The sequence below is a fragment of the Hemiscyllium ocellatum genome, chromosome 1 (assembly GCF_020745735.1).
Source record: "Hemiscyllium ocellatum isolate sHemOce1 chromosome 1, sHemOce1.pat.X.cur, whole genome shotgun sequence".
In the NCBI taxonomy this organism is placed as follows: Eukaryota; Metazoa; Chordata; class Chondrichthyes; order Orectolobiformes; family Hemiscylliidae; genus Hemiscyllium; species Hemiscyllium ocellatum.
In genome coordinates, this window is record NC_083401.1 from 164,887,623 (window position 1) to 164,912,199 (window position 24,577).

The 24,577-nt window shown below is 41.2% G+C and overlaps 1 protein-coding gene across 1 annotated transcript in view; it reads right to left on the reverse strand.

The window, feature by feature from the left end:
* Positions 1–291: 291 nt before the first annotated feature.
* Positions 292–24,577, reverse strand: part of LOC132817203 (F-box/WD repeat-containing protein 7-like) — a 151,195-nt gene continuing 126,909 nt past the window's right edge. The window contains exons 2-3 of the mRNA XM_060827491.1: positions 1,220–1,720; positions 292–367 (exon numbers count right to left, since the gene is read on the reverse strand). Coding sequence (XP_060683474.1) covers positions 362–367; positions 1,220–1,651 — 438 coding nt within the window. The 5' untranslated portion in view covers positions 1,652–1,720 and the 3' untranslated portion in view covers positions 292–361. The remainder of the gene's footprint in view (positions 368–1,219; positions 1,721–24,577) is intronic.

Consider the following 24,577-nt stretch of genomic DNA (forward strand, 5'->3'; position numbering starts at 1 on the left):
ATAATCTAAAATTATATTCTTAAATTTTCCAATAATGCAATGCAAATGACAGCAAGGAAAAAATAGGAAACTATTTGTACCAAAATGTTGAAAGTATTCAAAATATTGTGCAAAACCAATTCATCATTTCACAGCAAATACATCATAACACAAAAAATGAAGAACAGGTCAATAGGAAATTACCTTAAATAGTACCTGATAAATGCAGACTTATCTTAACACTCTTACACCTAAACCAGGGGTCGGCAACCTGGGACTCCAGAGTCTCAATAGCAGCTCCCATTTAACGGTGTTCATATTACCAATTTGTAATGATGTGGTAACATTTAGTCATCAATGTTTCTGCTCCAATTGGGCTGTTTTACAACTGCGTTTTGAAACAGAAAAATTGAGCAGTGTTTTAGAGGACTCATGTTTTCTTACCTACATGTCCAATTCAATCTATCCCAGATACGAAAGGAAGACTTTTGACAGGTCATGCCATCAGTGTATTAATTTAACTGCAATTGTATCTTAATGAATATAAAATTTTAAAATCCAGCATGTTCAGACTACACTGCAATGGGTTGGCAAAACCTGAAGCCTGTGCCTAAAATACATCTACCAAGAAGTGAAAGATATTGTGGAATTAAGATTGCACAAGAAAACACTGATCAAGCCAAAAGCACATTTAAGATTTGACCAGCATCAAAATTCAATTATGAAACAAAATTCTTTTTATCAGCCTATACCCAAGATTGAAGTCACATGAAATGCAGTCAAACCTGTGGTCACGCTTATAAGCATTCGGGGAAGTTAAAGCAAGTGACTTTTCACAGTATAAAATAATGGCATTGCATTTTTAGAGATTTTTCAATAAACAATTTTTTTTCTTTAGGTAGATTTAGGTCTTTATCCTTTAATTTTCTCCATCTCATATTCCCAAGAGTTTTTACTTTAAGTAATTCCTTTTTTAAAAGCTTTTCAGTTAAGAAGGTTGTGACCCCTGGACCTAAAGAACAGCCTTGTCAATAGTTCAGCAACATATTAGCATATAAATATTATTAAGTTGATCCTTACTTCTTCAATATATATTTTCTATTCTACTACTGTACACGTGCTTACAAAATTGAATCATAACCATGTCTAAAAAATCGCATTATACAATAAACATAACTGATAAGGCATTTGATTTTGAGTTGAGTTCAGTTTATGTGATCAATAACAAATTCTCACTTACCTGATTCTTAGCTAACAGGGGTAGTGGTTGTTGGTTGGCAACGTCAATGTTATAATTCTGATCGGTGACATCATTTCCATTTGTGCTATCATCTTCTCTGCTATCATCAGATTGTTCAAAATCATCACTGTCTTGGTCCATTTCCTCTTCATCATCTTCTTGTTCCTCCTCTTTGCTCTCTTCCTTGGCCTCTACTGTGACTCGGTTGTTGTTTTCTTCTTCCTCTGCAGTAGCTACTTGGACCTCATCACTGTTGCTGCTGCTTGCCTCAGCTCCACCGCCATCAGTTCCACCGCCATCAACACAATGACCCTCTTGTTCTTCCACTACCCTGTTCATTTCCTCCTCCCCATGATTCAAAGAGGCATTACCTCTGAGGGATCCTCCAGTTCGACGCCTCTTGCTGCCCCCAGACAGCAATTCCTGGTTCATTTCCAACAGCCAGCTTGCAACTTCCTGAACCTTTACTAGATTGGCTGATGGTGTAGAATTTGCTGTAACCTAAGAACAGAAGAGTTAAAGTTAAATTAGAACTTAGAGTACACTGTTGCACTTGTACTAGTTTTTAGGCCAAGCAGATGTTACAATTTAGAAGCAATATCTTTACATACTGCAATATATTAGAACATACATATTTTGTTTGGATTATTTGATGAAATGTTGGTGGTTATTTATGATCCATGATTTTAATCATCCAATAATGGGCTAAACACACAAAGGCAAATACAATACAAATAATAATCATTTTTATAGGCAATATGTAACACAATAGAACATTTGAGAGCTTTACAAAGACTTGGTACAGAGAAAGTCTGGCCAAATCCAGGTAAAATAGATAGTTGAAGTCTGGATCATCCACCATACTTGCAAAATAACTGTTTACATAAACAAATTCAGTGCTAAATCTACTTCAAAAGGCTTGCATTATTAGACATTTCACAACAAATGACATGAATGGAAAAATTGTATTCTGCTTACAATTTACGATATCATTTCAACAATATATTTGTGTAAATGACTTAAGTACAGGTGCATAAATAGAATTATTGTCAACCTGCCCAGAAAAGGTGTTATTCACTGTTGCCATTTTCTTTCAGAAATGTTGTCCCCTTTCTCTCCATGTATCAACCTGCTCTACAGGTAACCATTACTCTCATATGAGGTGCTGGAGGATAATTTTCATGGCTTGAACTGAAACATAGTGCTGGTGGTCTATCTAGAGAATGTTAGAAGATGTGACAGATCCTGTCCTCCCATGATGACCAAGTATGTACTTACAACAAGGATGTCATCTTAGCAATAAGAAAATGCAGCCAGACAAAATGTTTCTTTCATAACCTTGTGACATTGCAACGAGCTGTAAAACCCTCTAAGTAACCCCATTGGCATAAACTAACTCATACTTTAGATCATCCTGGTCTGTATAGTCAAGATAATGAATTATTTCTCTCTGAACAAACAAATTATAAACATGATTATACAAGTGGTGAATCTTTTTGATTCTATACTTCAATGAAAAGATGCAGATCAATTTCAAATCTATGCATTTTAGTACGACCCACATGCAGGAAATAAAAATGCATAACATCTGATCAAGTAACAGTTCAGTTTCCATTTTCTAAAGCATTTTCTAAATTAAAACCTCTCTCGTATAAAACAAATTGTAAACATTTCTTTCAATAATTCTACGTACCGATAGAAAGCCGTATCCATGACTTGAGAATGGAAGTGTCAACATCTGCTACACAGTGTAACTTTCAATTATATTAATAATTAATTTATCTGAATGTTGAGTACAGCACCTGGGAAAAGCAAGGGCAAGGATTCAAAACTTACCGTATTTACCTCAATCAAATACCGTTTAATATTGTAGCTTCACAAAGCCGCATTAAGCATTTGTCTTCCAATTGTGGATTATTTAATATTCAGAACAGCTTTCCTACAATCTCCAAGTAAATTAGACATTTTCTAGGTAGATACACGTTAAAATCATATTATTGAACTTCCATACCACAGAAGTTCCATTCTCTGAAAATATTTTAGTACAAGTTCAGAAACAAACCAATTGTCTTTCAAAGAAAAAACATTAAAATAATACAGAATAAACTATGGATTAGAATATGGACTGTCCAATGGAGGGAAAAGTAGCTATACCCAACTTGCCAGTTTGTGATTTACAGACTACAGATTTACAGTGAGCATGTGTTTTATACATAAACTACCTTCCAAAGTTTCTAGTTATTAAATAGTAACAATGACTTAGGTGAAAGCTACCTGAAAAGAGAATTGTGACCCAAATGGGGACAGGCCCAGTATAATATTGGTAACTAGACCTGGGCATGATAAATGTTCAATTTAACTTGTCAGCACAAAAGATGAAGTGATCCATCACAGCGACCTTATTATATGAAAAGAAAGCTACACTACTGGATCCTGAAATTAAATCTTTCCCCTTTTTAATATACCTCAAGTTTCCTATTTATAATCATTCTGCTGCCCAGCATTTTGTGCAAGTTGTATTGGGTAAGGGAAAATCAGCATAATATTAAAGAAAATGAATAACTTCAAATATATTAATGAAATATATCAAAACTTGCAGCCTTAAAAGTCACATGGCCGTGAGTGAATCTCGATAATCCCTAATTGATCATTACTTCTGTAACAAATGCTAAGGCAAGAGAGTGGTAAATCTTCTAAGAAAACTTTCACAGATATCAGCAATATTCCTTGAAGTTTTTTTTTAAAAATAAATGTTTGAAAAGATAACCTTATAAAACACAAAGGTTGAAATCTTGGTCAGAAGACTTAAAATAGCAGAATTGCAAAATGTCAAATATTGTATTCAATCTACACAGGTCCAGCTCTAAAAAGTATTTTTCAAGGTAGTCTTCGTTTTTCAATTTAGCTTTAGCCTAGAAACAAAAACTAAATACATGCAGTGCTTATTTTAATCTCATCAATACACTTGAAATTGTTTGTTTATTGCACATAAATGGATGAAGGTTTTTGAAACTAAAATGGTGAATATTTGCACAAAAATCTATCATGACTTACCTGATAAAATTAATGCTTTTGTTTCTCGTTCTGGATAAAAACAGATTACTGATTGTTCTACTAAATCTACCCTTCTTTGAGCAAAATATTCATGACTATAGTTATATAGCTTAAATTATAAAACAGTTAAACTATCAACAAAAAGGGCTTTACACTGTTTAAGTGGCACTGAGGATTAGATACATTGACTGGACAACAGAAGACTGTTTTTATACCAACAACTCTATTGTTACTACTGTCTTTCTCAAAATGTTCCACTAGTATTTCTAAAAATATCTGCCATTAGCATGGCACTGAAAACATTCCCTTCCAAATGTTTAAAAAAAACAGATGGTTCGCAAAATGAATTCTGGCTTTAGTGAAGAGTGTTCAATACAAATCCTAAATGAGGCACAAGAGAATCTGTTATTAACAAAAGTATTTACTAAATATACTTATTGAAGATATACAAAAAGATAAAAAGACCAACCACTCAGGCACAGAGAGCTCCAGATTCGATAAATAACGTGAATGAATATACTTTACAAACAATGCATTCCACAGGGAGATAATTTTAACTGAGAGGTTACCTGCACATTCCAATCAATAACAAAGACTAATCAGCCCAACTAGCCTTCCCAATAGGTACTTGGACTCTTACAATCCTCCTTTGCTCGCTATGGAAAAGACACATCAGATTTCCTTTCCAACCTTTGCAAACTCCTCACTGGGAAGGCGATTGCCACATCCAAACCCTTAAAAACATCTGGATCAGTAGAGAAATAACCAGTGTTTGCCTTTCAATAGCTACTGTATCTCGCTCAGTGTATATCTGACCAACAGAGCATACCCAGCATGCCTTTCACCACATGAAGCATTTGACAGGTTATCTTATCACAACTAAAACCTCATTTGTGTGCTGTATGAAATATTTATCAATTCAACAGCTCTTCCAGAACCAGTTATTGCAATCAGAAAGGAAATAACAATTCAAGTGCAGGATGTTAAATAATGGCATTGAGTGTATAGAAGGATAATTTAAAAAGAACAACAGTTGTTCAAAGTAGGTGCACATTGTAAAAATGCACCGTTTATCGATAGGAATGGGGATTGCAGCAGAAATCCTGTTATATGACCATTACAAGTCACACACAGAATTCCTCAGGGAGTCATAAGCAGCTGTAAAAAAAAACTGGACAATTCAGGCATCCACTCTGCTTTTTTTATGATCTTCTCAATCTTTCCAAAATCTTGTTCTTTTGCTTATGAGAGGATTCAATTCCAGTAGAGGTACTCTTCACCTCAAAAGAAAGATCAACTTCCATTTTTAAAACTATTGCACACTAGTTCCCTACACTATAAGTATGACTACACAAGAAATAAATTGGCTGCAAAGTAGGGGTTGTATACTGAACTGTCGTAGTAATGTTGGGGAAGGCACTGAACAGGAAATTAGAGATGCAACAATAAAGGTATGGCTGCAGTTGTGGGTGACTTTAAAGTTTGGGAGAAGATTTGTAGCTCGGGTGCTCGTTGTTGTGGTTCTGTTCGCTGAGCTGGGAGTTTTTGTTGCAAACGTTTCGTCCCCTTTCTAGGTGACATCCTCAGTGCTTGGGAGCCTCCTGTGAAGCGCTTCTGTGCTGATTCCTCCGGCATTTACTGTGGTATAAATGCTGGAGGAATCAGCACAGAAGCGCTTCACAGGAGGCTCCCAAGCACTGAGGATGTCACCTAGAAAGGGGACGAAACTTTTGTAACAAAAACTCCCAGCTCGGCGAACAGAACCACAACAATGGGTGACTTTAATCTGTACATAAATTGGGCAAATCAAATCAGTAACAATATCGTAGATGAGGAATTCCTGGAACGTGTACAGGTGTTTTTCTGGATCAATACACTGAGGAACAAAGTAAGGACAGGCATCCGAGACTTGGTATAGCATAATGCAAAAGCAGTAATTGGCAAATCAGATGTGCAAGGCCCCCTTGGGAAGAGTGGCCAAAAGATAGAATTCTTCATTAAGACGCAGAGCGATACAGTAAATTCTGAGATTAGGGTCCTGAATTGAAATAAAGGGAACTACAATGGTATGAGGAGTGAGTTGGCTCTGATAAATTAAGGAACATTGATTAAAGGACTGATAATGGAAAGGCAGTAGCAAACATTTAAAAATCACATGGATTAACAGCAACAGTTGTTCATTTCAGTCTGGAAAAATAAAATGGAAAAGATGGCCTGACTATAACTAACGAAAAGTAGCATTCAATCCTAGGAAGAGGCATACAAATGGCCAAAAAAGCAGCAAACTCTGAGGATGACAGCAGTTTAGATTTCAGCAAAGAAAGATAAAAGGATTGATTAAGAATAGAAAATAAAGGAGAAGAATATGATTGCAGCTAACATACAATCTAACTGTAAAAGTTTCATTAAGATTCATCAAGACAGATGTAGGTCATTATTGTCAAAAATGGGGAAAATTATCATGAGGAACAAAGAGATAGCAGACTAATTAAGTTCAAACTTGGCTTCTATCTTCACAAAGGAGGACACGAATAACATCCCAAAGTATAATGAGAAACAAGGATCTATTGAGGGGGATAAACTAAAGAAATTAGTTAGAAGAGGGAAGAGGGAAATGGTGTTGAGGATGGGATTGAAGGGCCAATAAATCCCTCAGGACTCAATCTACATCACAGAGCACTTAAGGAAGTGGTCTTAGAAACACTGGATGCGCATTGGTGATCATCTTTTAAGATTCTAAAGACCCAGGAACAGATCAAATGGATTGAAAGGTAGTTACTGTAATCCAACTATTTTAAGAAAAAAACTACACAGTCTACAGGGAATTATAGGCCGTTAGCCTGATATTAGTAGTGGAGAAAATGTCAGAGCTCATTCAAAAATATTTAGTAGTACAGCACTTGGAAAACAGTGACAGGATCAGACAGGGTTAACACAGATTTATAATGGCAAAATTATGCTCGACAAATTTACTGGATTTTATTTTAGTAGAGATGAAAAGCAGAGGGCAGTGGATGTGGTTTACTTGGAATTTCAGAAGGTTTTTGATAAGGTCCCACACAAGAGATTAGAACAAAGTTAAAGAGCATGAGATTGGGCGTAGTGTTACATGATTGAAAAAACTGGCTGGTAGACAAGAAACAGTAGGAATGAATGAGTCTTTTTCTGAATGGCAGCCAGTGACTAGCCAGGTACCAGAAGGATCACAATGCTTGGACCCCAGCTGTTCACAATGTATGTTAAATGAGTTCGATGAGGCAACTATATGTTATAACTCCAAACTTATATATGACAAAGCTGAGTTGGAGGGTGAGCTGTGAGGAGAACGCAGAGATACTTCACAGTTATTTGGGCAAATTGACCAAATGCATGAGATGAAATATAATGTGGATAAATGAGAGACTATCCACTTTAGTAGCAAAAACAGGAAAGTGGATTATGATTTGAATGGCGGCAAAATGGGAAAGGTACGGTGCAATGAGACTTGGTGTCCTTGTACACCAGTACTGAAAGCAAGCATGCTGATGCAGCAGGCAGTGAAGGCAGCAGATAGTATTTGGCCTTCATAGCAAAGTAATTCAAGTTACTGGAGCAGAGATGTCTTGTTGCAATTGTACAGGACTTTGGGAGTCTGCTGTGTAATTTTGGTCTCCTTATTTAAGGAAGGCATTTCTAGCTATGGAGAAAGTGCAACGAAGGTTTAGCACACTAACTCCTAAGATGACAGGATTGACGCATGGAGAGAGATTGGGTTGGTTAGGATCACATCCATCGGAGTTCAGAAGAGGAGTAGGAATCTCAGAAACCTATAAAACTCCAACAGGACTATACAGGATAAATGCAGGAAGAATATCCCCAAGGACCGTCATTTACGTAAATGATTTAGATGCGAGCATAACAGGTACAGTTAGTAAGTTTGCAGATGAGACCAAAATTGGAGGTGTAGTGGATAGCAAAGAGGGTTACCTCAGATTACAACAGGATCTGGACCAGATGGGCCAATGGGCTGAGAAGTGGCAGATGGAGTTTAATTCAGATAAATGCAAGGTGCTGCATTTTGGGAAAACAAATCTTAGCAGTACTTATACACTTAATGGTAAGGTCCTAGGGAGTGTTGCTGAACAAAGAGACCTTGGAGTGCAGGTTCATAGCTCCTTGAAAGTGGAATCAGAGGTAGATAGGATAGTGAAGAAGGCATTTGGTATGCTTTCCTTTATTGGTCAGAGTAGAGTACAGGAGCTGGGAGGTCATGTTGTGGCTGTAAAGGACATTGGTTAGGCCACTTCTGGAATATTGTGTGCAATCCTGGTCTCCTTCCTATTGGAAAGATGTTGTGAAACTTGAAAGGGTTCAGAAAATATTTACAAGGATGTTGCCAGGTTTGGAGGATTTGAGCTACAGGGAGAGGCTGAACAGGCTGGGGCTGTTTTCCCTGGAGCGTCGGAGGCTGAGGGATGACCTTATAGAGGTTTACAAAATTATGAGGGGCATGGATAGGATAAATAGGCAAAGTCTTTTCCCTGGAGTCGGGGAGTCCCGAACTAGAGGGCATAGGTTTAGGATGAGAGGGGAAAGATACAAAAGAGACCTAAGGGGCAACTTTATCATGCAGAGGGTGATACGTGTATGGAATGAGCTGCTAGAGGAAGTGGTGGAGGCTGGTACATTTAAGAGGATTTGGATGGGTATATGAATAGGAAGGGTTTGGAGGGAAATGGGCCAGTTGCTGACAGGTGGGACTAGACTAGGTTAGGATATCTGGTCGGCATGGACGGGTTGGACCGAAGAGTCTGTTTCCGTGCTGTACATCTCTATGACTGGGGACCCTGAACCAGTCTAACAATATGGGATAGGCCATTTAGTATTGAGATAGAGAAAAATGTCTTCATCCAAAGTGGAGCCTGTGGAATTCTCTGCCACAGAAAGTAGTTGAGGCCAAAACATTGAATGTCTTCAAGAACAAGTTAGCTATAGTTCTTAGAGCTAAAGAGACCAGAGGAGAGGGGAAAAAACTGGAGCAGAGTACTGAGATGATCAGCCATGATCATACTGAAAGGCAGAACAGGTTCAAAGGGTCATATGACCTTTTGCTGCTCCTATTTATATGTTTCTATGCAGTGATGTGCCTGAAGCACTCAGTTCTCAGATATATTGAAGCCATCCTCAAGAGAAGAAACATTTTTGAATTCCAACAGGCAGGTGATTACTTATGTCTGGGGCCAATTTTAGAAATTGTTGGATATGATGGCCTATATAAGTATTCTGGAATAATAGGCTACAATATGGATGCAAGGTGGAAGCAGAGGAATTTTCCTTTTCCACAGCCCTGTTAACATGTTATCAAGATGTTTAATTTTGACATGAATTAGTTGTTGATTCTTTTGGAATTAACTTTATACCATATATATCAGAGCAGAAAGAAAACAATAACATAAACTCATGACAATTAAACACCTCAGCTAAGATTCAAATAAACAGCAAATACTCTGAAAGATTAATTGATCAAAGCAATTCCTTCAAAAATTGAGTAATTGACAATTTGCTTCATGGTTATCTGTAGGTTTAAACAATTAGGCAGTAAATTGAACAGATGGACATACTGGAGGTAAAGTTTACATGACTCAAAGCAGACTAAATGTTAGATCAAAATGATTTACAAACTGCAGCAACCTAGCCGTGCTACTTATGTATCTGGGGTTTGCGAAAAAAACAACCATCAAGGCACAACTATGAAAAGAACATTTGCTCAGAAAAATCGAATGATTATCTAGCCAGGAAAGCTGCAAACTGCACATAACCAATCTATGGAAACCTAAAACACAAGCTTCATTTTATGCAACATGATAAGACAAGAGTAAACAATGTGATTAAAAGGTTTCAGAAATATGATTGTTAGAAACCATCAGGTACACAGAAGAAACTTTCCCAGGTACATTGCAAAGCCATACAGGATGTTGCAATCACAAGGGCACAAAATATTTAAACTATTGTTCAACTTGAGGAGGGGCTGATGATAATAAGGCAATACTGACTAAGTGAGTCTCACATAAAACTTCTGCACAATGTTTCAACCAGATATCAAACTTGCCAAGTGTTATACTTCAGTATATCTCACACCAATCAGAGGGCACCCATTCCATTCAAATTAATTTTTATAATATATAGGGTCAATTTAAGGTCAATTAAAATCTGGCTGATCAGGGGAGGATGCAATGAAGGTATAGGAACAGGCATTATAACTTTCCAAACTTAAAAATCTGGTGTAAGTTAAAATTAAACCTCTCTTTAGGACTTAATCTTGAAGCACAAACTCTAGAAGAGTTGTTTTGTCATAGATAGCCCATAAATAAGGGAGGGAGCCCTGGCTTAGATGAAGCAACTAACCTGCATCTCAGACTGTCCTGGTGAATGAAAGCTGGGGTTCTGGTTCTACCTAGTCCTATATATTTAACTGTAATTATTACAGAATTTATATATCTCAAAAATACAATTCTGTTGAATTTGTCCATTTTGTATAAAGTCAATGCTTTTTTCATATTTCAGGTGAGGTGGCTCGGAATATGATAATGTATGTTTTGGGTAAAGACATGATATTTTGCCTTAACTGGGAAGCAACAAAAGCTAAAGCCACATGATGGAGTATTAAAGTAAGAGAAAACTAAGGAAAAGATTGATTATAATTGATGTTAGTACATTAGTACAAGGGAAAAATCAGACTGAATATAAGACATACAGAAAAGTGCAAGTAAATAAGAGAGGCAGAGAGACAGGAAGGAATAACAACAAGTCTGAAATAAGTGCATTTGTTTCAGTTAACAGGGCCCATTCTCACACTTGGCAGAAGTAGTTTTATTTTCAAAGCCTGTGTATGTTTTTCTGATGTGGGGCTGTGCTCTGTGGTTTGTGGCTAACCTCCCACATCCAAAGTTGCTCTTTATATTTCTTGCTGCCCATCTCCAAAGTGGACAAACATAGTTTTGGAAAGGGAAGCAGTGAGTGGGAGAAGTGAGAAGCATCAGTGTAGTGTAAAAAAAACATGAAAGCACATGAGCCAGAGGGTCAGCCACGAGAGGGAGTCAAGGAGCAGCTGAAGCTGTGAACTACAGGGTCAGAAAAAGGAGTGATTTACAGCAGTCATTACAGGCAAAGTGAAGGGGACAGACCAGCAGCCACAGGGGTCACTGACAGGGAGGACAGGGAATGGAATGTGAGTTGAGTAGGAAAGGCAGTAATTAGAGTTTGTGGATAGTGTAAATACAAAGAACGGAGGATGGTGGAAACCTGAAATAAGATCAGAGTGCTGGAGAAACACAGGTTAGGCAGCATCTGTTGAGAGAAACATATTTAACATTTTGATTCCTGTGACCCTTTATCAGAACTTAGCTTAAAAGCATGTTGTACACCTGAGCAAGTGCGGTCAGTGTGGCACCGTTGTACATGGTTCTGAAATTTACTCTATTCAAGGCAAGGAGGGGGAAATCATTGATCATTTTGTGGGCAGGGGCGTAAAGGTTTTATTGAATATGGTGGTGCACAGGCAGAGCAGCAGGACCTCCGGGACCAGCAGACAAGGTCACAAAACCAGAGTGTGTCAGCCTGGTCTGACAATGTTAAAAATCACACCAGGTTATAGTCCTGGAAGCATTATTTGGAAGCATTAGCTTTTGAAGCACTTCTTCTATGAAAACTAATGCTTCCAAATAAACCTGTTGAACTATAACCTGGTGTTGGGTTATTTTTTAAAACTTTGTCCCCTCCAGTCCAACATCAGCACCTCCAAACCATGATCTGACAATGACACCCAGATTAAAGCAGTCATTGACAGAAATGCACCGCACATCGAAAGGCCAATGACATTCTCCACTTGCCAACATAAGTCCCACCATCTTCACTCCAATACCTTACACTCATTCTGTCTTTGCGAGTCATAGAGATGTACAGCATGGAAACAGACCCTTCAGTCTAAGACATCTCTGCTGACCAGATATCCTAACCTAATCCAGTCTCATTTGCCAGCACCTAGCCCATATCCCTACAAACCCTTCCCATTCATGTACCCATCCAGATGCCTTTTAAATGTTGTAATTGTACCAGCCTCTACCATTTCCTCTGGCAGCTCATTCTATGCATGCACCACCCTCTGTGTACCCATCTCCCACCAACCTCCTGCTCTTCAACTCCCACTATTGCCTGCAATACCTTCTTTCACTCATTGCACCCATTCCAATCTTTGCATGCCATCTTCACTGTTTATTAACTCACTTGGGATATCTCCTCACCTGCTGACACACACTTTCATCTCCTTTAACATGCGTTGCACGCTCTCTCTCTCACATTCCAGGTGAGAACCAATCCATTATTGGGTAGAAATACAAACGATACGTGTGGGCTGCCCAATATTAGGCTTCTCACTCTTTATGCGGAAAGCATCCTGACTCTGACCACCTCAAATCGCTACCTGACTGTGTCCAACCTGGACGGACATGCATCAAATGCTGCCCTTAATTTGTTATGCTTGTACCCACTTAGCAAAGGCTACCCCTTTTTGTGTTGATGGAAGTCTGCTGACAACCATGACAACTTTCTTGCCTTGTGTCTGTGCTAAATGCCAAGGCAAGACTGAAATAAATGTGAGCCTGGAATTTTGGCTGAAGGAGTAAAATGCAAAAAGGCAAGGAAAGACAATACAAGGTAGGGATGCTGTGAACATCTAGCTAGAGTCAAAGCAAACGAATGCACTGAAAACAAACTAAGAGACTGGAAATGCAGCCTGGCCCAGTCCACAAATTGAGTGCATGTGCCTGACTGCAATGTGTCCTTGTCCTTGCTCCAATCCTTCATTGCTAGTTGTGGTGCAGCCTTGAAGTGCAAAAGCAACATGTACATGGCTTGGAAATGTGCCTCAAGAGTTCTTAGTGGTTGACACATATTGAATGCAAAACTATTGAATTTGAGCGGGTGTGGCTGGTACCCATGGAGCTGGGATTTTAGTGCCCACCATCCAACATGGAGGTATTTAATGAAAATAGTGAGCTGAGTTCCCCTTCAATTTCCATCATGGGTTTTCTTGCTGAATAACTTGTTTAGTGCATTTGGAAAAATAAAAGGCAAGCTAGGTTGTTAACAGGGCATTTAACAAGCACGAGGTAGTAGTTTACTGCTGCATAGCAAGAAACTTGTCATATTTGTCAAAACATAGAAAATAAGAACAGGAGTAGATCATTTGCCCCTTTGAGTGTGGATCACCATAAAATACGATCATGGCAGATTATCCATGTCAGTGGTCTGTTCCAGCTTCTTGTAAAAAATGAGGTCTGCAGATGCTGGAGATCACAGTTGAAAATGTGTTGCTGGTTAAAGCACAGCAGGTCAGGCAGCATCCAAGGCATAAGCCCGAAACGTCGAATTTCCTATCCCTTGGATGCTGCCTGACCTGCTGTGCTTTAACCAGCAACACATTTTCAACTGGTCCAGCTTCTTCCCAATCCAAACTGTAGCGCTAAAACCTATATCTAACTTTTTCGTGAAAACACTCAATGTCTTGGCCTCAACCACCTTCTGTGGCAGAGAATTCCACAGGCTCACCACTCACTGGGCAAAGAAGTTTCTCTTGATCTCAGTCCTGAATGGCCTTCCATTTACTGACTCTGCTCGAGACTCCTGGTTTTTGACTCCCCAGTCATTGGAAACATCCCTCCTGTATTTACCCTGCCTAGTCCTGTTAGAATTCACCCCTCCCCCTTCCAGTGTAGATCAATTGATATTAAAGTTGTATTTCTGCTCAGAGATCATCTCAAGGGAAAAGTGTTTCTTTATCCCAGAAAGTGGCACTAAAAACAAAGGAATCTTGATTATTCGGCATTTGATTATCCGGTGAGATAGCAAGTGACCGATGCTTGGCTAAACTATGTTGTCCGGTATTCCATTATCTGGAATTCAATTAACCAAATGAAGTACTTCCTGCCCACATCCTTCGGATAATCTAGGTTCCTCTGTATAGTGGGGACACACAAAGTTAAATAAATGTGCATATGGCCTCAATGATACCTCCAGAGTTTGGTATTTTTCAGCTAGGTATGTTTTATTAAAATTGGCATGATTTCAGTAAAAACGAGATCCTGACATATTTTACTGGCAAGCAAATTTATGATGCATGTACATCTTTTTTTAAATGAAGTAGGAGCAGTGAATTTGAGAACATTGTTATAAATGGGCTTAAAGTATAAAAATTGAGTAAGAATTCATAAGATGGTATCTAGGAGGGTATCCAGGAGTGTCCTGGAAAGCCCACCAACATCTGGTTTGGAAAAATTAAATTGCTTCGCAATATAAAAATCAGAACCAATCAAGATAGACATCTGGTTAAACGGTCATCCAATTCTAACGAGATTGGTAATGACACAGCTATATCAGTGATTGCTGATCCAGTTTTTATTAAAATTCACTCCAGACTCCAGCCCTTAACTTTGCATAAGATCTCAGCTAGGCTGAGGAGTTTTAGAGAGTAAAGGTACAACTGGGATTCCAGCTTAATATGAAAAACAGCTGGTTCAGTTACTCGTGAATGATGTAAAAGGCTCAGGCCCAAGCTTGATGGGGAGAAACTGGTTGCAAGATATTCACCAACATTGGCTCACATTTTTCAATGAGAAAGTGGTTGCCTGAGTGAAGTCCTAATTAAATACCTGGCATTCTTCCAGGAAGGTCAAGGGGCTATCAGAAGTTCAAAGGACACCTTGCATGTCAAATAGGAAGCAATTCCTTAATTCTGCAAAGTTAAAAACCACACAGCAGGTTATAGTCCAACAGGTTTATTTGGAAGCACTGACTTTTGGAGTGCTGCTCCTTCAACAGTTAGTTGTTATGAACAAACACCTGATGAAGGAGTAGTCGCTTCGAAAGCTACTGCTTCAAATAAACCTGTTGGGACTATAACCTGATGTTGTGTGGTTTTTAAACTTTGTCCACCCCAATCCAACACCAGCACCTCCAAATCATTAATTCTGCAAGGCCTGGCCAATGCCATTTGCTTTATGGGCAAAAGTAGAGGCAGAAATCAGAAGGTTGGAAAGTGAAGGAATTGTCAAACCTGTCACAAGACAGGCAGCACCAGTTGTACTGATTTTTAAAGCCCTTTGGGTCAGTTAACCTTTGTGGGGATTTTACACGAACAGTAAACCACTTTTCGCAGCTAGATAAATACCCAATTCCTCAGATATAACATTTAAACATAGCTGGTAGGGACTGTCCTTCACTAAGTTGGGCATAAGGCATGCTTATTTGCAAGTGTGCTTGCCAGCGATTCCCAGATGTATGCTACAATTAATATTCATACGGGCTTGTGCCAATAAATGAAACTACCATTTAGGACATCTTTAACCTGTTCAATTTCTCAGGGAATGATGGAGGACATTTTGCAAGGTCTACCTTAGATTGCCATTTACCTAGATCACAGCCTAATAATGGTAAATTAATAAACATTTAGTGAACGTAGATAAAATCCTAAGGCATTTCTCCAAGGCAGGTGTATGGCTAAGAAGGGAAAAACGTATGGTCCAGGCCTCAAATGTGGCCTACTTGGGTTCATAAGTTCATAAGATACAGGGGCAGAATGAGGCCATACAGCCCATCAAGTCTGCTCTGCCATTCGATCCTGGCTGATTTTCACCCTTATTCCCTGCCTTCTCGCCATAATCCTTCAACCTATTTTCAATTAAAAATCTGTCTAACTCCTCCTCAAATTTATTCTCTGCCCCAGCATCCACTGCACTTTAGGGTAACGCATTCCACAGATTCAAAACCCTTTGAGAGAAGTAGCTTGTTCTCTATTTGTTTTAAATTTGCCACCGCTTATCCTATGACTCTCACCCTAGAATGCCCACTGAGCATCCGCTCAGTGTCTATTTTATCCATACCTTTTATCATCCTGAATACCTCAATTTGATCTCCTCTCATTCTTCTAAATACCAGAGAGTTTGGGCCTAAACTGTTCAATCTCTCTTCTTACGACAAATTCGTCATCTCTGGGGTCAACTTAATGAAACTCCTCTGAACTGCCTCCAATGCTATTCCACCTTTCCTCAAATAAGGGAACCAAAATTCTGCATAATATTCCAGGTGCGGTCTCACCAATGCCTTGCATCGTTGCCAACAATACTTCCTTACCTTTATATTCTATTCCTTTAGCTATAAAAACCAACATTCCATTCATTTTCTTTATCATCTGCTGTACCTGAGAGTTGTTTTCTGTAACTCAGGAACGAGGACACCCTCTGCACTGGAGCATCCTGAAGTCTGTCCCCATGTAGATAACAGACTGCTGTCCATTTTTTCAACCAAAATGCATGTTGTCACATCTATCCACATTAAAATCTATCTGCCACATTTTGATCCACTCTCCCAATCTATCTATCCATTTATAAGGTTCTTGTTTCCTCAATGCAATTCACCATCCCACCTATTTTTGTGACATCCGCAAATTTGGCTGTACAGCCTTCTATCCTTATATCCAAGTTGTTAATGTAGAGTGTAAATAACCAGGGTGCAAGGACCGAACCTTGTGCCACCCCACTAGTTACATCTTGCCATGCAAAAAAAAATTTATTCTAACTTGGCCTTCTGTCCATCAGTCAGTGACCTATCCAAGCTAATAAATTACCTCTAATCCCATATGATCTAACCTTGTGAATTAACCTTGGTGCAGCACCTTATCAAACACCTTCCAAAAGTTCAGGTATATTACATCTGCAGGATCCCCATTAACCACTTTGCTTGTTACATCTTCGAAGAACTCTAGCAAATTAGTCAAACGTGATTTGCCTTTCATAAAACCCTGCTGACACTGATAGACTGCGTTTGGTCTTTCCAAATGTCCTGATAAAATCAATTATCAATGAAGCACTAACACTTTCCCAATAGATATTAAACTAACTGATCTGTAATTTCTCATACATTGCCTCCTTCCCTTTTTGAATAAGGGCATTATATTAGCATTTTTCTAATCCTCTGGAACCTTTCATATGTCCAGGGAGTTTTACAATATTGTAAACAATGGATCCACGATCTCCACCACCATTTCCTTTAATACCCTCGGACACAGGTCTGGCCTGGGGGGCTTGATTGCCCTCAATCCTAACAGTTTGCTAACTACCTTTTCCCTATCAATGTTGATTGTTCTAAGCTCTACCCTTTCTATTGCCTCCGACTTGCCCACTGTAATAGGAATGGTACTATTGTCCTCCGGCAAAGTATTGTTTTAGCATCTCTGCCATTTCAGTCTTCCCCACTGTTACCTTATTTTGATCTTCCAAGGGACCAAAATTCACCTTAGTGACTCTCTTCCCTTTTACATGCTTATAGAAGCTTTTGCTATTATTTTTGATGTTTTGTGCTAGTTTCCTTTCATAATGTACCTTAGGTCTTTTTATTAATTTTTTTAGTATCCGTTTATGTTTGAGAATTGCCCCATCTTCCAGCCTGCCACTGGCCTTTGCAATATGGTATATCTTAGATTTGACTTGATATTGTCCTCGACTCCCTCATTTAGCCATGGATGGTTTTTTTTACCCCCCACCCCTTACCATCTTTCGTCCACACTGGGATATACTTTAGTTGGGAACAATAGAGTAGCGCCTTAAACAATTGCCACTGCTCATCCACTCTCTTACCTTTTAACCTTTATGTCCAATCTACTCGAGGCAAATCTGTCCTCATGCCTATGTAATTTCATTTGTTTAATTCCAGAACACTGTGACTCCATTTTCTCACCCCCAAACTGAATTTTGAGTTCTATCATACTATGGTCGCTACTCCCTAAAAGATCCTTGACTATGTCATCATCAATTAATCTCTCCTCATTATACAATACTAATTCCATAGTAACTTGCTCCCTGGTTGGTTTGACAACATACTGCTCCAAAAACAAATCTCTAATACATTCAATGAATTCTGCCTCCAGGCTACTTTTGGAGAAAGTGAGACTGCAGATGCTGGAGATCAGAGCTGAAAGATGTGTTGCTGGAAAAGCGCAGCAGGTCAGGCAGCATCCAAGGAGCAGGAGAATCGACGTTTCGGGCATAAGTCCTTCTTCAGGAATGAGGAGGGTGTGCCAAGCAGACTAAAATAAAAGGTAGGGAGGAGGGACTTGGGGGAGGGGCGTTGGGAATGCGATAGGTGGAAGGAGGTTAAGGTGAGGGTGACAGGCCGGAGAGGAGGTGGGGGCGGAGGGGTCGGGAAGATGATTGCAGGTCAAGAAGGCGGTGCTGAGTCCGAGGGTTGGGACTGAGATAAGGTGGGGGGAGGGGAAATGAGGAGGCTAGAGAAATCTGCATTCATCCCTTGTGGTTGGAGGGTTCCTAGGCGGAAGATGAAGCGCTCTTCCTCCAGGCGTCGTGTTGCCATGGTCTGGCGATGGAGGAGGCCAAGGACCTGCATGTCCTTGGCGGAGTGGGAGGGGGAGTTAAAATGCTCAGCCACAGGGCGGTTTGGTTGGTTGGTGTGGGTATCCCAGAGGTGTTCTGTGAAACGTTCCGCAAGTAGGCAGCCTGTCTCCCCAATATAGAGGAGGCCACATCGGGTGCAGTGATGAAGTAAGTGATGTGTGTGGAGGTGCAGGTGAATTTGTGACCTTGGAAGGATCCCTTGGGGATTTGGAGGGAAGTGAGGGTGGTAGATGTGGGCGCAAGTTTTGCATTTCTTGCAGTTGCAGGGGAGGGTGCCGCATCTGCTCCCAGGAGGACCAGTTCCAATACCGAACAACCCAGATGGCCTCCTCCTTCAAAGACCGCAATTTCCCCCCAGACGTGGTCGACGATGCTCTCCACCGCATCTCCTCCACTTCCCGCTCCTCCGCCCTTGAACCCCGCCCCTCCAATCGCCACCAGGACAGAACCCCACTGGTCCTCACCTACCACCCCACCAACCTCCAGATACAGCGTATCATCCGTTGTCATTTCCGCCACCTCCAAACAGACCGCACCACCAAGGATATATTTCCCTCCCCTTCCCTATCAGCATTCCGGAAAGACCACTCCCTCCGCGACTCCCTCGTCAGGTCGACACTCCCCACCAACCCAACCTCCACTCCCGACACCCTCCCCTACAACCGCAAGAAGTGCAAAACTTGCGCCCACACCTCCCCCCTCACTTCCCTCCAAGGCCCCAAGGGATCCTTCCATATCCGCCACAAATTCACCTGCACCTCCACACACACCATTTACTGCATCCGCTGCACCCAATGTGGCCTCCTCTACATTGGGGAGACAGGCTGCCTACTTGCGGAACATTTCAGAGAACACCTCTGGGACACCCGCACCAACCAACCCAACCACCCTGTGGTTGAGCACTTTAACTCCCCCTCCCACTCCGCCAAGGACATGCAGGTCCTTGGATTCCTCCATCGCCAGACCATGGCAACACGACGCCTGGAGGAAGAGCGCCTCATCTTCTGCCTAGGAACCCTCCAACCACAGGGATGAATGCAGATTTCTCCAGCTTCCTCATTTCCTCTCCCCCCACCTTATCTCAGTCACAATCCTAGGACTCAGCACCGCCTTCTTGACCTGCAATCTTCTTCCCGACCTCTCCCCCCCCCACCCCTTCTCCGCCCTATCACCCTCACCTTAACCTCTTTCCACCTATTGCATTCCCAACGCCCCTCCGCCCTACCTTTTATCTTAGCTTGCTTGGCACACCCTCCTCATTCCTGAAGAAGGACTTATGCCAGAAACGTCGATTCTCCTGCTCCTTGGATGCTGCCTGACCTGCTGTGCTTTTCCAGCAACACATTTTTCAGCTCCAGGCTCCTTTTGCCAAATTGAATCTTCCAATCTATGTGCATGTTAAAATCACCCATGATTATTGCCATACCTTTCTTGCATGCCTCTAATATTTCCTGGTTTACACTGTGCCCCATTCCGAAACTACTGTTTGGGGACCTATAGATTACGAAGAGAAAGTGAGGTCTGCAGATCCTGGAGATCAGAGCTGAAAATGTGTTGCTGGAAAAGCGCAGCAGGTCAGGCAGCATCCATGGAACAGGAGATTTGATGTTTCGGGCATAAGCCCTTCTTCAGGAAACGGCGAATCTCCTGTTCCTTGGATGCTGCCTGACCTGCTGCACTTTTCCAGTAACACATTTTCACCTATAGATTACTCTTACCAAGTACCATTTCTTATTTCTACCCAGGCTGATTCCACATCTTGATCTCCCTTGCTTTGTCATTTCTCATTACAGCACTGATCCCTTCCTTCACCAGCATGGCCACATCACCTTCTTTTCCCTTCAGTCTACCTTTCCGAAATGCTGAGTTCCCTTGGATATTCAATTCCCAGACCTTGTCTCCTTGTAACCATATCTCAGTAATTGCTACCAAATTGCACCCTTTTGGTTTTATTTGCACCATTAACTCAATAACTTTGTTTCACATGCTTTGTGCGTTTAGATACAAAGTTTTTAAATTTGTTCTACTGGTACAAAGGTTCCCCAGTCTTTTATATTTCCTTGGTGCATAAAGACATTCACTTGTTCTGTCCCCACCTTTATTCTCTGATAACTATCACTGACCTACACTCTTACCTCCTCTGTTGTGGTTCTGTTCGCCGAGCTGGGAGTTTTTGTTGTAAACGTTTCGTCCCCTGTCTAGGTGACATCTTCAGTGATTGGGACCCTCCTGTGAAGCGCTTCTGTGCTGATTCCTCCAGCATTTATACTGGTTTGAATCTGCCGCTTCCGGTTGTCAGTTGCTGTCCGCTGCAGTGGCCGGTATATAGGGTCTAGGTCGATGTGTCTGTTAATCGAATTCGTGGATGAGTGCCATGCTTCTAGGAATTCCCAGGCTGTTCTATAATAGTGGTGTTGTCCCAATCGAATTCATGTTGTTTGTCATCTGAGTGTACGGCTACTAGGGATAGCTGGTCGTATCGTTTCGTGGCTAGTTGGTGTTCATGGATGCGGGTTGTTAGCTGTCTTCCTGTTTGTCCTAGGGAATTCCTAGAAGCATGGCACTCATCCACGAATTCGATTAACAGACACATCGACCTAGACTCTATATACCGGCTACTGCAGCGGACAGCTACTGACAACCGGAAGCGGCAGATTCAAACCAGTATAAATGCCGGAGGAATCAGCACAGAAGCGCTTCACAGGAGGCTCCCAAGCACTGAAGATGTCACCTAGACAGAGGACGAAACGTTTGCAAGAAAAACTCCCAGCTCGGTGAACAGAACCACAACAACGAGCACCTGAGCTACAAATCTTCTCACAATCTTACCTCCTCTTTTAATCTGGGTTTGCTCATTTCCGCTACAACTGAATCCATTTAGTTCAAAGCCCTATCTACAGCCCTGGTTATGCGATTCGCTAGGACTCTTGTCCCAGCACGATGCAGATGAAGACCATCCCATCCCTTCTTCCCCAGTACTGGGCCAACGTCCCATGAATTCAAACCTATTTCTCCCACACCCATCTTTGAGCCACACATTTACATGCTTAATCTTACTGATGAATTAGCTAGTGGCTCAGATAGTAATCCAGAGATTATTACCTTTTTGATTCTGCTTTTTAATTTGGCTCCTAGCTGTTCATACTCCTTTAGCAGAACCTCTGCTTTAGTTTTATTTATGTCATTGGTACCTATGTAGAGCACGCCAGCTGGATCTGTTCCCTCCCACTCCATGTTCCTCTGCAGCCTAGATGAGATATCCTGAACCTGAGCATGTGGCAGGCAACACAACCGTCAGAACTCTCAATCCTGGTCACAAAGAACAGTATCTGTGCCCCTAACTATACTATCCCCAAATACAACTGCATTTCTCTTCTCTCCCCCGACCTGAAAAGCTCCCTGCACCATGGTGCTGTGGTCGGTCGGCTCATCCTCCCCGCAGTCCCCATTGCTGTCCACACAGGCAGCAAGACTCTCAAACCTGTTAGACAAGGACAAGGGCTGAGGTTCCTGCAACTCTACCTCCTGAATCCCTCTACCTGCTTCACTCACAACTACACCTTTCTATCCCTGACTATTGTCAAAATTCAAGTTAGTTAGTCTAAGGAGTGTGACTGTTCCCTGAAACACAGCATCCAGGTAACTCTCCTCCCCCCTGATGTGTTGCAACGTCCGAAGACCAGCATCCAGCTCATCAACTCTGAGCCGGAGTTCCTCGAGCATCAACTATAGATGTGGTCACTGGGAATTATAATGGGGTCCACTAGCTCCCGCTAGTGGGACTACAGTTGACAAGACCAGGTTACAACTGCTGGAAGATAAAATGAGGCCGGTCAAAGGTGTCCCAGCCTCCAAGTCTGTCCAGGAGCTTAGGTCATTTCTTGGGTTGGTAAATTAATTATGGTAAGATCATACATAACCTATCATTCATTTTGGCACCTTTGCATGAACTCCTAAAAAACAGGGTCAGCTTTGGAAATGGATGCATAGACAAGGCCCGGCTATCATCCTCTAAGGTGTTGGCACACTATGATCCCAAGGAAGATGTGATATTGATATCACCCTGTACAACATCAGGATATTAGCAGCTCTTAGGAGGCCCAATGGAGAGAATTGTCCAATAGCATATGCATCCAGGACTTTGGCTATACTGCACAGCGTAATTATGCCCAGATAGGAAAAGGAGAATTAGCACTCATGTTTCGAGTCAGGAAGTTCCACAAATACTTTTATAGATGAAAATTTGTGATAATCATGAACGACAAACTCCACTTGGTCTAACTAAACAGAATATAGGAGTGCCACCCATTGCTTCGGGAAGCATTCAGCAGTGGGTTTGAATACTAAGTGCTTTTTTTTTAAACAAGTTAGCACACCCTCCAGATAGCAGAATAGTGAATGGGAATGCACTGAGCTGTGTCACATTAGCAGATACACTTCCAGTGGTACCCACACTGGAAGAGTCTGTCATAATATTACATTTTCTGGAGAAGTTCCCAGTGATAGCTCACAAAATAAGACTTTGGATGCAGAAAGGTCCAGTCCTGTCAAAACTAAAAGGACTGGTATTGATGGCAGAAATCAAAGGGCCATCACAACTAGAATTGAAATCTTTTTGGACCCAGAGAGATAAGCTCATGATACAAAATGGCACATTGTTATGAGGAGAAAGAGTGATTGCCCTGATGCTGGACAATCACTCAAATGCTGGCTGACTCTCCAGGGCCGTCCAGGGGTCTCCAAAATGAAGATGTTGGCGAGAAGTTATGTTTAGTGACCAGGCTTCAATGCAGTCACAGTCACATTGGTGGGCAGTACAGAGTGTCAAAAGGACAAATTTACCACCAGCAGCATCCCCCACATCAATGGGAATGGCAAGGTAAACCTTGGACTTGGTGGCACGTAGACTATGCAGGCCCTCTCATGAGTTCCATGTTCTTAGTCCATTTGGTTGGTCATGCAGAGGGTTATTTCATCAAACACAGTCAACAATAGAAAGACCACACACATCATCTTCAACAGAGAGCCCAGAAGTGTTGGTCACAGATAATGGGCCATCGTTTATCAGCAAGAGGTTTGGCTATTTATTAAAGTCGAAGGAGATTCAACAAATAAGGACAATTCCATACCATCCATCATTCAATGGCCTGGTCAGCTTAAAGAAACAACCTACACCCTCACTAGATACCAAGCGGTAACTGTTCTTACTTGATTAAAGGGCCATCCCACATGCAACTACAGGGATAGCACCAGCAGAGTTCTAAAGGTAGGAGACTCCAGAGCAGGTTAAATTTGTACTCTCCAGATCCGGTTGAAATTGCATCAGGAATGCCAATACCAGATACAAGATACTACCAAGTGACAGCGACACCGGGAATGAAGTTTGGTGTAAGAGTCACAGAAATGGCCCTGCTTGGGTAAGAGTCATAGTTAACACGAGATCAGGACCAATGATGTATGAAGTTTGGGTAGGTGTGATAGTCCTGAATAAGTACATAGACCATATGAAAGCTGCAAATTTGAAAAATTTGCAGAGCGAAACATGCCCTGCCTCTCAGAAATTCATCCTCTCTGTCAAGTGTCGTCGAGTCCTCTGAATCAGAGAAGGACATGAAAGAAGTAGCCACCTCAATACTTTTGCTACCACAACAAGAGAGTGAAACTCTATCAAGTTGCTCCTGGAGCAAAAGATGAGCTCCCAGGCACTACAGCCAACCCATGTCAGATGTCTAGTGGGCAGAAACCCACCATGTGCTAAAATGCCCCGGGGGAAGCTCTCCAAGAAAAAGGACTGTCCTATGTCTGCAAACTCAGAGCAAGAGGGATTGTAGTGATTATAATGACGTCAGCCAACTGGTCATCA